Source organism: Onthophagus taurus, chromosome 11 (genome assembly GCF_036711975.1).
Source record: "Onthophagus taurus isolate NC chromosome 11, IU_Otau_3.0, whole genome shotgun sequence".
Taxonomy (NCBI): domain Eukaryota; kingdom Metazoa; phylum Arthropoda; class Insecta; order Coleoptera; family Scarabaeidae; genus Onthophagus; species Onthophagus taurus.
Genome location: NC_091976.1, coordinates 28,150,342 through 28,165,061, shown reverse-complemented (window position 1 = coordinate 28,165,061; position 14,720 = coordinate 28,150,342). Strand labels below are relative to the sequence as shown.

At 33.6% G+C, this 14,720-nt stretch overlaps 1 protein-coding gene and 1 long non-coding RNA gene across 12 annotated transcripts in view; one reads left to right on the top strand and one right to left on the bottom strand.

Annotated features, from left to right (window-relative positions):
* The window catches only part of LOC111423676 (fasciclin-2-like), a 163,892-nt gene extending 163,551 nt beyond the window's left edge, over nucleotides 1–341 (bottom strand). For all 5 annotated transcript variants that reach the window (XR_011641889.1, XM_023056949.2, XM_023056950.2 and 2 more), the window contains exon 1: nucleotides 85–341. Coding sequence is in view for 4 of the 5 variants with exons in the window: in XM_023056949.2 (XP_022912717.1) it covers nucleotides 85–148 (64 nt within the window). In the remaining variant the exon portion in view is untranslated. The remainder of the gene's footprint in view (nucleotides 1–84) is intronic.
* An 8-nt stretch (nucleotides 342–349) lies between these two features.
* On the top strand, nucleotides 350–14,667 carry LOC111423737 (uncharacterized). 7 transcript variants are annotated; one of them, XR_002707521.2, is made up of 5 exons: nucleotides 350–613; nucleotides 745–890; nucleotides 949–1,078; nucleotides 4,708–5,134; nucleotides 5,211–9,088. It is a non-coding gene; the product is annotated as an uncharacterized lncRNA (long non-coding RNA). The 7 variants fall into 7 exon arrangements; XR_002707520.2 differs by having other exon boundaries at nucleotides 4,708–5,139; XR_011641890.1 differs by having other exon boundaries at nucleotides 4,708–5,164.
* Nucleotides 14,668–14,720: the final 53 nt, after the last annotated feature.

Here is a 14,720-nt window from a genome sequence, read left to right as displayed (position 1 = left end):
CAAAGAGATAAAAAGAGATAGATAGCCGTAGCCACCTTTATAAACCTGTGTGACTAACTTCCGACCGCATCGGGTCTCACTCACCTGTTATCGTAGCGAAGGTGGCTATGATCACCATCAGCAAACAAAACGGCGGCATGCTACCCATTGGAACGCAAAAGTCTGTCGAAATATATTGAAAGGAAACGCAACAAACACTCTATCCTGCGGGAACAACTTTTCAAAAAGTTTCAGGAACAGTTTAATAATGCTCGCGGATTTGACGATGCGTAAGATAGGCGCGGTTACCCAAATCTCCAGCTACACAACCGCTCGCGTTATTCAAGGCGACGAACGCGACGCCACTGAGAACGTTCACGGTGCGATGTGAAAACGTGACCCGTTCGGGATGTTCCGGAAAATATCGGCCGGTTACTATGGTTGCTACGTTTGAATTCTTGATTCTGGTTGGTTGTCGATAATGGAGTGGGGGGACATAAGTCGTTGATTTTTGAAATAGTTTTGTTATAAAAACATTAAGGTTATGTTACGCGTTTAAGGTGTGTAAATTAATAATAGGTTAGGTACCTTAATTATTGTTTAATTGGGTAATTTCAAGGTAAAAGTTTATTGGGTACGTAAATTACTTTCCATTTTTACTTCTTCTTGTAAATTCGTCATTAAAACGAAAATTACAAAGATTTCTAATTAACCTCAAAATAGTATACATTAAGCTTTCAATAATCAGGATTTTTTAATTTTTAGGAGTACTACCCATCCTATCTTTTTATTAAACAACCTCAAGGGAATATGATCCTAATAAACTATAACCATACAGGAGACTTCAAATTGTAACTACAGGTAACATTCAGCATGGTATTGCGAAAGACATTTAAAAAACTCTACCACAGGTAGCAATATAAACTATGTACATTAAGCTTTTAATAATCAGGATTTTTTAATTTTTAGGAATACTACCCAACCTATCTTTTTATTAAACAACCTCAAGTGAATATGATCCTAACTAAAATGATGAGTGTAAAGTGTATATTACACTACAAACTATAACCATACAGGAGACTTCAAATTGTAACTACAGGTAACATTCAGCATGGTATTGCGAAAGACATTTAAAAAACTCTACCACAGGCAGCAATATAAACTATAATTACACACTGCAAACCATAGCTATTAATTACAGGTTATAAGTCAGCTGTAGCTTGCGTACCCCAAACTATACAACATATGAAAATTACAGACTTCCATATCCCAGGAATATCTAAAAAAAAATAAATCTGTCCATAAATAGCCACCAGTCTCTTCTCCACCTCCTACTACGCAAAAAGTCTACGACCATACCGTTCTTGAGTTCTTGTTGTTTAATTTGCGCTAACTGCGCTATTCACATCGTGCTAAAAAGACTCAAATGGAAAATCTATATGAAAAATTTATTATTTTTAATAAATTTTAAGTCGAATTTGAATTACCCTGTATTGCATTGTTGTATCGAAAAAATGGTATTTGCCTAAAACAAGCTTAAACAGATACTATTTGTCTTGTCCAATAGTATTTGCCTAGACATTTAATGATAAAACTGTAGCGAACTACTGTTTGCTTAGCCAGACAGTATCTAACAAGGAAAGGCTATCTACCTGAAATAACAATTTGCGTGCGACATATGTATACAGATTAGAGAATCCCAAATTCGCAAAGTTTTGTTCTTCCTGGGATGTGATGTAATACTTACCATGCGCTGATACATTTGGTTTCTGCATTGCCAAATTGTGATAAGACGGATATTTTATCAGCCAAATACTATAAATGTTGGCCAAACTTTTGTAAACTTGCTTTCGAGATGCTTTTATCAATATTTTCGTAAGCCTTCATTGGGTTAGGTTGGACATTTCCCACAGAATTCTGTTTATGTTAGCAAACACAAATAGCACTACTATCATAACTCTCCAGAGGCGATGAAGTTACTCTATGGCGGGTTCCAGGTCATAAAGATATTGAGGGCAATGAAAAGGCGGCCAAAGAGGACCTTTATTTGACTCCAACCTGGCTGTGGACTACAAAAAAACCACATAAAACAGGTAATTAGCACATGGGAGTTCTCCTCAGCCCAGCACCAATAATAATAATGATAACTGTCATAACAGTCTGCAAACTGAAGACTGCAAATTATGGTTACACACAGCACAATAGCCGCATCCTGAATACTGCAGATTGCAGCATAGTTCAAAATACAGCTACAAAGTGTATGTTATAAACCAGTGTTTTTCAACCTTTCTCATTGCACGGAACTCTTTTTCGAGATAATTTTTTTATGGAATCTTTCGTACAGTAACACCCAGATTTGATTTTAGGGATTGATGTGTCGTATTATAATTACATATTACATGTTGTGAACAAGATGCGTCTCTGCCTTCGTTGTAAAAACTCTATACAACAGTAACTAACTTATGTTTATTCAAACAAAAAGATAAATATTCCTTATAAAATATAAATAGATAGATAAATACTTATAAATAGATAAAGACTTTGTTGTGCTTGTTTATTACTGCACAATTTATCAATATCTGGATGAATCGATGTTAATTGGAGACGCATATCATTTTCAGCATCAAGTCGATTTCTGTACTTCGTTTTTGTAGCGACGTTTGTGGAAAAGGATTTCTCACAGAGATATTCATCCAATAATTTTATCCAAAATGGACCAGTGCCATCATCTGCAAATGTAGATTTTAATGTTTTGTAATTATAGTTACTAAGCTAGTTTATAGACTAAACTAGTTCACCTATGAGTCTTTGTTTATAGTAAAGACATAGTTATCTCTATGAATGAAAATCTTACAGTATTTCAAAAGTTGCTATTCTCCTCGATATTATTTATAATTAATTGTAATCAATTAACACGTACAATATGATAAATGTTACGTCATTCCTATACGCGGATGGTACGTCGTTGGTGGTAAAAGGGACAACATGGATGAGATAGCGGGAATAACGAGTGATGTCATTGAGGTTGTAACCGAGTTGATTGCGTGTTGGATTAAACTAGAAAAATTATGTGGTCGCGTTGTACAAATGTTTGACGAGTGATGATGTGTATCGATTGATGAGTTCCATCGAGTATACGATTTTAGGATAGTTTACTTTTGAAATGTTCTGAAATTTTTATCTTCACTCAACTCGCATCACTTCCGTTTTATATTTTATTTTTCGAAATAGTTTAGAATATAACAAATTTACTACATCAATCAAAAATTATTTACACTTCACCTAATGACACCCTTTTTAACATTCGGCATTTCATTTCAAGGGGTCGTCCGTTAATAATGGATTAATTCATCTCCAGGGTCTACGCCATTAGTAGATTATGGTGATAATCTACCCGTGGAGACGCAATATTTTTGGAGGAGAATGAAGGGGCGAAGCTTTTGTACCAGGCTTAAAACGTGGAAATACCGTTTACGCAACATGTGTTGCTCACTTCGTGCCATTGCGCCCCCTTCTTTACACTTGGTGCGCCCTTCCCCACTAGACACATCGAATTTTCGCAAAAGCGGAGGCAAAACAAGCGCAAGGAAGGGCGGCAGATGCGTCCTCTCGCTAAATTTATGACACCCGCGTACGTGGATCTAATACATGAAAGTTTTAAATGACTACGTTCAGGAGGCCAAGGAGACGTAGCGTTGTGCACCAGCTACGCTCGTGGACGGGACGTATTTTACACAGTGCAAGGACCAATGCGCCATGAGTTAGAGACTTGTTTTTCGTTTGATCGGAAATCGCTCGGAAATAGATATTGGTTGTTGCTCGGTAAACAGGACTATATATACCGGAGGAACTGGGTTACTTTCGGTCGACGGTGGAAGTGTATTGATAAATTTCAATTGCGTATATCGGATGTACTAGAGATCTTCTTGATTTGTAACCATAGCTTGATGTAAATCACTATAGGTTTTTATATTCATTGAAAGATCTCAAGTAACTTTAAAAAACGTAACTTAATATTAACATTATTAAGAAAATGTTTTGCTTGTAAACAGAGGATTAACAACCAAGAAAGCGTTAAAGTTTCCTCCTCGTTAAAGTAAACTTATTCTTGGAACCTGGAAATATTTACTTCCACTTTGAAGCATTTCTATTAAAAATATCCTTTTTAAAACCATCCAATTAGTGTTAAAACCTTAATCATCTTTTAGTATCTCATTTTTTTTAAATTTCTATTGTCAAAACTATGCAAAATACATATTGGGTATTAAATTTATGGGAATAATGAAAATTTATAATTTCCTCCGGTTGACCATAGATGCAAATTAGAACCAATTGATTACGAGAATGTCGAAGACCGGGGTCATAAATCGGCTGTCATTTACGCAACGTGCGTGTTTCGCGGATTTATCGGTTTTATAATCGCACTTCTTCTCCATTAGCACAAATCACAATTTATAACTAGGAGAGAACCCAAAACTACACCCCCGGGATTCTACGTTTAATGACACCCTTAATGGTTTAATTATTTTACTACACAGTAACTATTTCATTATTAAAGTTATTTAAACTTTGTAATTAAAAATCGATTTTGATAAATATAGGGTGAACAAATATTTTACAAGCTAATATTTTATTAATTAATATTTGAATGGTCATAAAATTATTTCTTTTTCAATATTACTTACTGAAGAATATTCTCATATGATTAAATAATTATAATTGTTGCAGTCAAATTTTTCAATTTTAATGTAATTATAAAGTATAGAAGATTTATCCAAGGAAATTATGTTTCAAACTAATCGATGGAATGACCAAAAACATTTCTTCAAGTAATTATGCCTGGATAGTTAGAAATGACTCCATACAGTGTATTTAGAAAAGATGTATATAAGTATTATTTAGTTCGAGTTGGGCAGTTCCGGGAATAGGAGATTCGATTCTGGGACAACTTGGGACATCATTTCCAATTCTGGAATAAGTCCAGATCGAATGATCTAATACTGTTACATTGTGTTGCTCATTTTTAATGATGATTCATTCAAGGCTTCAGTCATTAGCTTGGAGAATTTACAATTATGGAAATTCCTCCTGGAGAACATGTAATCTTGGGAATTAAGACTGTTAAGATAGATGCGCACATTATTAAGACCGCCTAGTAAGGTCTGCTTATTGCCTATTTATTAAGGTAAGAGTTATTTAAACAATAATTTTAATTTGGTTTTAATTTTTAGTACTTTGGAGCTACATCAAATAAAGACTCTAACTCTAGAGAACCCCGCTGTGTAAAATGCTCTGAAGAACATCTACACTCTCAATCCTCAAGATTAAAAAGAGGCAGTGAGGTTGCATGTGGAAATTACAAATAGAATCACCCTTCTTGCTATAAAGGATTAGGTGCTTATAAAGAGTTATTTAAAAAAACATAACGGAATTATGATACATGTGTATATCTCAATCTGCAGATAAGAGAGATGATATCAAAATTAATCTGCCATATTTATCACGAAACGATGGACAAAACAAAATGTTAAATCTATCACTTATTCTGTCTCTCCAAGTTTGGTACATTAATGGCCTGATGAATTATTCAAAGCAATTCAAATTATTCATAACTTAACGCTAAATTGATCTCAAGTATACGCATAATGTCTAAAAATAAAATTAACACGATGAGCGCAAATTCATCAAATTTTCATATTTTCGTATCTATCTCGATATTGACGTATCTAAGAGCAAAAGTGCAGCAGAGCAATATTGTTAACAATAAAATTTGCTACAACTTTTGTGCTAAAATTTTTTTTGTAACATACTGCGATTCCTTAATGTTACCTTTAATAACTTGAAAAAGCAACAAATTCATCAAATTTTCATATTTTCGTATCTACCTCGATATTGACGTATCTAAGAGCAAAAGTGCAAGAAAGCAATATTGTTAACAATAAAATTTGCTACAACTTTTGTGCTAAAATTTTTTTTGTAACATACTGCGATTCCTAAATGTTACCTTTAATCACTTGAAAAAGCAACAAATTCATCAAATTTTCATATTTTCGTATCTACCTCGATATTGACGTATCTAAGAGCAAAAGTGCAAGAGAGCAATATTGTTAACAATAAAATTTGCTACAACTTTTGTACTAAAAGTTTTTTTGTAACATACTATGATTCCTAAATGTTACCTTTAATCACTTGGAAAAGCAACAAATCCATCAAATTTTCATATTTTCGTATCTACCTCGATATTGACGTATCTAAGAGCAAAAGTGCAAGAGAGCAATATTGTTAACAATAAAATTTGCTACAACTTTTGTGCTAAAAGTTTTTTTGTAACATACTGCGATTCCTAAATGTTACCTTTAATAACTTGAAAAAGCAACAAATTCATCAAATTTTCATATTTTCGTATCTACCTCGATATTGACGTATCTAAGAGCAAAAGTGCAAGAGAGCAATATTGTTAACAATAAAATTTGCTACAACTTTTGTGCTAAAAGTTTTTTTGTAACATACTGCGATTCCTAAATGTTACCTTTAATAACTTGAAAAAGCAACAAATTCATCAAATTTTCATATTTTCGTATCTACCTCGATATTGACGTATCTAAGAGCAAAAGTGCAAGAGAGCAATATTGTTAACAATAAAATTTGCTACAACTTTTGTGCTAAAAATTTTTTTGTAACATACTGCGATTCCTAAATGTTACCTTTAATAACTTGAAAAAGCAACAAATTCATCAAATTTTCATATTTTCGTATCTACCTCGATATTGACGTATCTAAGAGCAAAAGTGCAAGAGAGCAATATTGTTAACAATAAAATTTGCTACAACTTTTGTGCTAAAATTTTTTTTGTAACATACTCCGATTCCTAAATGTTACCTTTAATCACTTGAAAAAGCAACAAATTCATCAAATTTTCATATTTTCGTATGTACCTCGATATTGACGTATCTAAGAGCAAAAGTGCAAGAGAGCAATATTGTTAACAATAAAATTTGCTACAACTTTTATACTAAAAGTTTTTTTGTAGTATGTTCCGAATCTCGTGCGCTACCATTAATAGCATGTAAAACCATGAAATTCATAAATTCTCATATTTTTCTCGATATTAATGAATCTGACAGCAAAATACAAAGAGAGCAATATTGTTAACAATAAGATTTGCCACAACTTTTATAATAAAAATTCTTTCGTAATATGTTCAGAATCCCGTGCGCTACCATCAACAGCAGGTGAAACCACGGAATCACCAAATTCCCACATTTTCTCAACATTGATAAACCTCACGACAAAAGTTAAAGGGAGCAATATTGCTAGGAATAAAATTTGCTACAACTTTTCTTCTAAAAGCTTTATTGTGAAAAGCTCCGATTTTACCATTAATAACTTGAAAAAGCAAGAAATTCATGAAATTTTCATATTTTTGTGTTTTCCTCAATATTGACGCATCTCAGACCAAAACTGCAAGGGAGCAATGTTGTTAGGAATAAAATTTGCTACAACTTAGGTTCTAAAAGTTTTTTTGTAATATGCTCCGCATCCCGAGTGTTTCCATCAATAACTTCAAAAAGCAACAAATTCTTCAAATTTTCATTGTTTTTGTACTTTTCTCAACATTGACACCTCTAAGAGCAAAAGAGGAAGGGAGCAATATTGTTAAGAATCAAATTTGCTACAATTTTTCTTCTAAAAGTTTTATTGTGAAAAGCTCCGATTTCCGATTTTACCATTAATAAATTGAAATGCAACAAATTCTTCAAATTTTCATATTTTTGTATTTTTCTCAATAGTGACGCCTCTAAGAGCAAAACAGCAAGAGAGCAATATTGTTAAGAATCAAATTTGCTACAACTTTTCTTCTAAAAGTTTTATTGTGAAAAGCTCCGATTTACGAATTAATTTACGCGGTGGACACACGACGCTCAACGTGTTGAGCTTCATAAAATGAAGGAACGAATTAACTCCAACAAGTAAAAATGTGCCGATCATAAAATAGAAGACAGTCCCATGTATTTTCCCAAACGTTAATAAATTAATGGAGCTGACGGGGAATATCGGGCGGTTACGGTTCGTGTCTGATAAAGTATGTGCAACTATGACATGTTTAGTATAAAAACACTCATATCATCGCCTAAAAGAAATTCAGCGTAGAAACTATCTTTTTCAATAACTCAAGATACTTATAAGTATTATGTTTAGCCTACAACCCCTTTTCAAGAAGAAAAAAAAATACTAAAGAGGTATTTGACGTTGTAACACCTCTTCAAGTTCACACAGACATATAAATTGTAGATCAAACCACGGTTGGGTGTCAAAAGGGTCCTCTTTCAATCACGGTTAGACTCCTCTCTAGAGGTACTCAAACTAAAAGAGACTCGACACGAAATCTATAAGGGGTCGCACTACGAAGTGTTGAAATGTTTTTGTTCTTGAAATGCAATAATTTGAATGTTTCAAAAAAAATTGGGATATAAAGGAAGCAACGTACGTTTCGTTTTTCGTATCTTCCCCTGTAACCCAATATAACTTTTTCACTCCGTTTGCTCCAATCTTAATTCCAATCTGCCCCGCGGAGGGCCTTATTCTTGCACCCCAACGTTTTCCGTTTTCACATCTATTCGATCCAGATTTGATAATGTAGCGGAGCATCGATATAAGTAATTCGTTCCGGGCCATCGCACCCCGGAATTACTTGTCTTGCACCCTCTGTCTATGAGCGTCGAGTCACTATAAAGGGAAGGGTGTTATATCTCTCGAATGACATTTGTATTACCATTTTATTTGTATTATTACTTTATATTTCGATCATATGCGGAATGTAACGAAACGTGTTTTGGGTAGGAATCATCGGAAACGGTGTGACAATAACTTTTCATGTTTTGGGGGTTTCCTGAATGCTTTTGTGATTTCACCGGAAATGGTAATTTTTTTTATTTCCGAATTTGTAGAACTAATTTAAACTTTTAATGAAATTATTATGAACGTATTCCTGAATCGCAAAATTAATATTAGTTTTAGCTTTGGGTGGGTAATGCATAGGATAACGGAAACGTTGTTTTGTTTTATGGTACAAATTAAAAACGAAATGCATCTCTTTTTCTTTTTTTGTTTGTAGGTGTACAAAAAATGATTTTTGATTTGAGACTAAAGCCACGCCAGTCAATGCACTGTAGGATTTGAAGTTTAAGTACCCACTGACCCGTCACCCTTCGGCATGTAGATGGGGAAGCATTCACGGTCCGATAAAATCGTGATATTGACAAGTTCGGCACAATGGTTTGATAAATCCGCTGGAGCTACGCTGAGCACGTTTCGCCGGGGTTCACATCGATCTCAAATCTCGTGCTACGCGAAAATCCAACGCGCACGTACAACCAGAAAACGAATTCCACAAAAAAAAAAACTTTAAATCATATTAGCGAAATGTAAACATATTTAAACAAAGTATTTTTTACATTTTATTTAATGATTTGGCGAAAACACCCGCATTTTAATCCGTGTTCATTTGGTTTAGTACTTAATTAAATCTGTCCCGAACAAATTTCAATTACTGAAAATGGGCAAAATGTAACCTTTCTGTTCAAACCAAATTAATAACTTAACGAGCTACCTGCTTTCTGCACAGGTTATATTTCATAAACTAATTAACTTAATTAGTTTTTGCAATCAACCAAAAATTAAGATATTAATTTTTCCAAATATTATATTTTATTTCCTTACGAACAAGTATTATTTCCAATTGGACCGCGTTATGTATCACTTGACTAAGCGACAAATGAATAATGTTGAGAAAAACGGGATTTTCGTTTTCATCTCTCTAAAAGTGTAAGACTTCTCCGAATAGACAGGCTCAAACTATTGAAAATTGTTTGGCGCCTGTCCATTTTTATCACAGAACACCGATGACAGCTATCACAAGCACAGAGGGCATACAGGGTGCTTCTGTAAGTCGTGGCATAAATTTAATCACTAAAACTAGAGACAAAATAATGACGATCTAACCAGTTTCGACCCTTGGCCATCTTCAAAAACTCTACAGATAGATTAACATCTCTCATCTTATCCATTTTACAAACAAGTTTCTTAATATTTCTTTTTGTTTTGTTAAAAAAGATCACTTATCAAAGTCGAAATCAGATTATTCGTTACTAATTTACAAAATTAAAGTATAAAAAGTTGTAAAATGAAATTAAGGACAAAGTGTTACATCTTCTTTATTTTTTGGAATATTTTTTTCAAAATTGGTTTCTGGACGAATTACATAAAAATAAGGTAGATGGTTTATTAGATTTGTTTCTTGTTGCTTAATAAAATAAATATAATGACTGCGTGATTTTTAAATATGCGACCATACCTTTTAGTTTAAAGCACAATACATGATATTTTTTGATTGCGGGTTGGTTTCTTGTTTACAACGATTCACAGAAACATGCGGGGAATCCCTAGCGCTGTTGAGTTTAAGTTTCGTTTAGTTCAGTGTGTGTGAACATTAATCCACCAATCTATAACAACAATGCCTAAAGTGTTTTGTATCCCAGTGGATAAAAAGTTATCCCGAACTAAATTTCAATAATGAGGAATTATTTTGTAAAACTTGTGCCAAAGTTGTAAGTATTTTTTTAAAATTATGTCGTAGCGTTTTAGCCAAGGATTTAAGTTAAAAATTAGAGTTTTCAGAGGAGTTGCTAATGGATTGTTCCGAAATTGTATTTCTCATAGACTTTTACACTAGGAGTTAAAAAAATGGAAAACTCTAACTTTTTTAATTATTCTTTTTTAAGATAACGTGTGAAAGGAAGGAAATAAATAGAACAATATGTGAAAAGTGCAAAACATAAAAAAAAATTTGATAGAAATAGATTGATAACAACTATAAAAAAGGTATATGTTTGCATATTTCCACATATTTTTGCATATTTATGCGCATATTTCCTATAATATGACTGCATAAAAATCCGAGCTCTAATGATAACTAACTTCAGGTTTAAAATGTCAACCTCACTTTTTACATATTTGTAATCTTCTTTAAAAATCCTTTAAAATGAGTACAAACACGACATATTTATCTTCAATATTAATGAAGTAATGGTCAACTTCCAGTTAAGAATGTCATATTTGAAATCGTTGCGAAAAATCCTTTAAAATGAGCCCAAACATGATACGTTTAATTCTAATATTACTCGAGATATAAGCAACTTCCGGTTTGAAATGTCAATGTCATTTTGACATATTCTTCATTTTTATAAAATGTGTTAAAATTTGTCACAAAACGGAAATATAATAAAAAAATCAAAAATTAAGGTTGGTATTAATATTTAAAAATTAAATTGCTATCTTCATTGTTGCTAATTTAGGGTTTAATGTTTTTTTATTCTAACTTTTTTGTTTTTTTGAGATAAGTGCGTCATCTTTGGACTCATTTTAAAGGTTTTTTAATAAAGTTGACAAATATGTCAAAATTGAGGTTGACGTTTCAAACCGGAAGTGATTGTATTTCCATTAATATTAAAGTTAAATATGTCAAGTTTGGACTCATTTTAAAGGATTTTTTATTAAGTTGATAAATATGTCAAAATTAAAAGTTGAAAGTTCGAACTTTTTGGTTTTTTGAGATAAATGCGTCAAGTTTGGACTCACTTTAAAGGTTATTTTATGAAGTTTACGAATATAATAATAAAATTAAAGTTGACATTGACAACTAAAAGTTTTTTCACGACTAAACCCGAATGTTTCTAGTTCTCGTTCTAGTTTTACTCCAATAAAGATATACAACATAGTAACATCTTATGCTAACTAGCGCTACCTACCACTGCCACTAGAACTAACTCTAGACCGAGAACTAGAAACATTCGGATTTAGGCCCACGTCTCTCAAGATGGCTAAACCCGAATGATTCTAGTTCTAGGTCTTGTGTTAGTTTTAGTGATGGTGTAAACCTAGAACTAACACATTTCGGAACCAAGACACAACCCAACCCAACCCGAATGATTCTAGTTCTAGATATCTGTGAACCTGGAACCGGAGTTTACGATATTTTGGTTTTATTAGTACTATTCGATAGAGAATCGTTTGTACTACCTTTAAGATGAAAACTAATGAGATAAAAAAAGTTTTGAAAAATTACCGGAACCTCACTTTTTGATATTCTAATTTTATTAATACCATTCGGTAGAGAATCGTTTGTACCTCAACCGATTCCAAAATACAGCGTTTTTTTGATTTTTCAGAATACAGCTGAAAGTGTGTATTTCCGTTATTAATAGAGATATCGCAAAACGGTCGATGGAATTCGATAGAGAATCGTTTGTACCCGTTTATACCACTTTTGTTTACGTTTGTACCTCAACCGATTTCAAAATACAGCGATTTTTTGATACTTCAGAATATCGCTGAAAGGGTGTATTTCCGTTATTAATACAGATATCGCAAATTGGTCGATGGAATTCGATAGAGAATCGTTTGTACCATCCGGTTTTGTAATTTTTTTTACAATCAAACCTGTTCCATCAATACTTAGGCTACTCCTTTTTGTCGCGTCTTTGTAGTGCTTTTTGTAAAGGAAGATTTGTTCTGGACTCCAATACATTACAAAAAAATTTATCGTAGCCAATCTTCCGAATAGTACCTGTAAATTGAGGACGATATTTTAACTCATGCACTGATTGAAAAAGGTCGATGCGAAAAAGTCCTAATTCCCGGACAGTTTCTGTTTGCTTTGCCTTACGCAAAACATGTTTGTTGTACAAATGCGCGGGAACTTTATCTTTAAAATCCATAAAGTCATTAACTTTCTGTCTACGCCAAGCATAGGTTGACTGAGCAGTAACCTCTTTTGCTACCCGTTATCTGAGTACACCTCTTAATTGACGCTTTTTTTATGCTCAATATTTTTTGTATCACTTGTTGAAATTTGCAGTCATCTGTTGGTTTGTCTGGCGCGTACAAATTAATTCCTACACCACATTCGATACATAAACCTTTAATCCATTAACATGGTTCTCCTGGATTTAAGTTAACTTTTGGATTTTTGAAAGCACAGCAATATGGCAGCCGATGTTCTTGCAACAATTATTTCTGTATTACATCGGTCCAGCCTTGTCTTAACACATTATACGCCCTACCCTTATAAATTCTACAAACAGGTCGAATACTGTTCCAGTTGTCGCCTGAAATAGTAATTGTCGTTCTAAGAGGCACTAACGCATGTGACGAATGTGACAAAAAGTGAAAAGCAAAGCGAAAATACCTGGTAGTATGTTGTCTTGTGTACAACACGTGTTTGTGTGGATAAGTCTAGTCGATATTAATCATCCAAACATTAAACGCTGCATACCAGGCCACACCGGCTAGAGTTGAGAATGGTTACGACCAAAATGTCAATTTAGTTTTATGTACTTGAAAAGTATGGGAACTACCGAGACCGAGACCCGGGGCTTCACCTAATATTAAAAAAAAGCTGTATTTTGGAACTTGTTGGGGCATAAATGAAATCGAAGGCCGTACAAACGATTCTCTACAAACGAAAATAAAAGTGGTACAAACGATTCTCTATCGAATTCCATCGACCGTTTTGCGAGATTTAGAATATCAAAAAGTGGGGTTCCGGTAACTAATTTTTTTTATCTCTTTAGGTCCTAAGGTACAAACGATTCTCTATCGAATGGTACTAATAAAAGCAAAATATCGTAAACTCGGGTTCCAGGTTCACAGAGCTAAATCAAACTTGAAATCGTATAACGTGATTAGTGCTTAGCTTTATACTTGAAAACAAATAGTATTTTAGGTCTTTCGGTATTCTTCATTTTTTCTAAGATAAGTTACACCTTTCCTACCAGACAGCATGAAAATCTCTAAAAACGATTAGTCAAATGATGTAAACGCGGCCCAATTCACTCATTCTATACCCTAAAAATCATCATTGGTCACACGAACGAGTTCCAATTGTTATGTTCCGAAACTGCACTCGCACACGTGAAATCCAATTGTTTCCGCGGTTGTTAAACGTTCTCGTAGGCAACGCGGGGTTCGATGGCAATTTAACCACCCCCCGTGAAAACAAAACTTTTGTCGTCGATTTGATTAAACGGCCCACCCCGCCCTTGTATGCGAGTGCGATAAATTCAAACGAAGCGATGTCGCGTGCTACAATACCCCAACCTAATGCCGTATTATCAGTGTTTTTCCCGCGATGAAATATCGCCATGGGTGCCCCCTTTTACTAGTTGGGGTCGAAACATCTGACCCGATACGTTCCAGTTCGATTTCGAACAAATCAACTGAAAATAATAAGAGGAAAAAGAACTTTTTTTTTAATGATACAAATAGGTTGTTGAAAAATTAAAAAAAAACGCAATAATAATTGTTAATTTCCCTGATGTGAACAACAAGTGTGGTTCTCACAATAATTGATAGTAATCTAATCCAAATGAGAGAGGATGTTTGCACAAAATGGTTTTATTCTTTTGTGTACGCGCCCTAAATAAAACGGTAAAAAAGGGGATTGTGGCGCAATGAATACTTAAAATTCGGGATAATAGAGATTATATCTTGGGGTTGTAACGTATTTAAATAAGCAATTACAGTAATAGATACAACGTAAAGGGTATTTATTGCGAGTAATACGATTAAACCAATTTGGATATAGTTTGTAAACAGTAGCAGATGCGAATGGACAGATCTGCTCCATATTCGACGTAATTCCATAATAATAAGACTGCATCAATTGAGGATTAAAATTATAA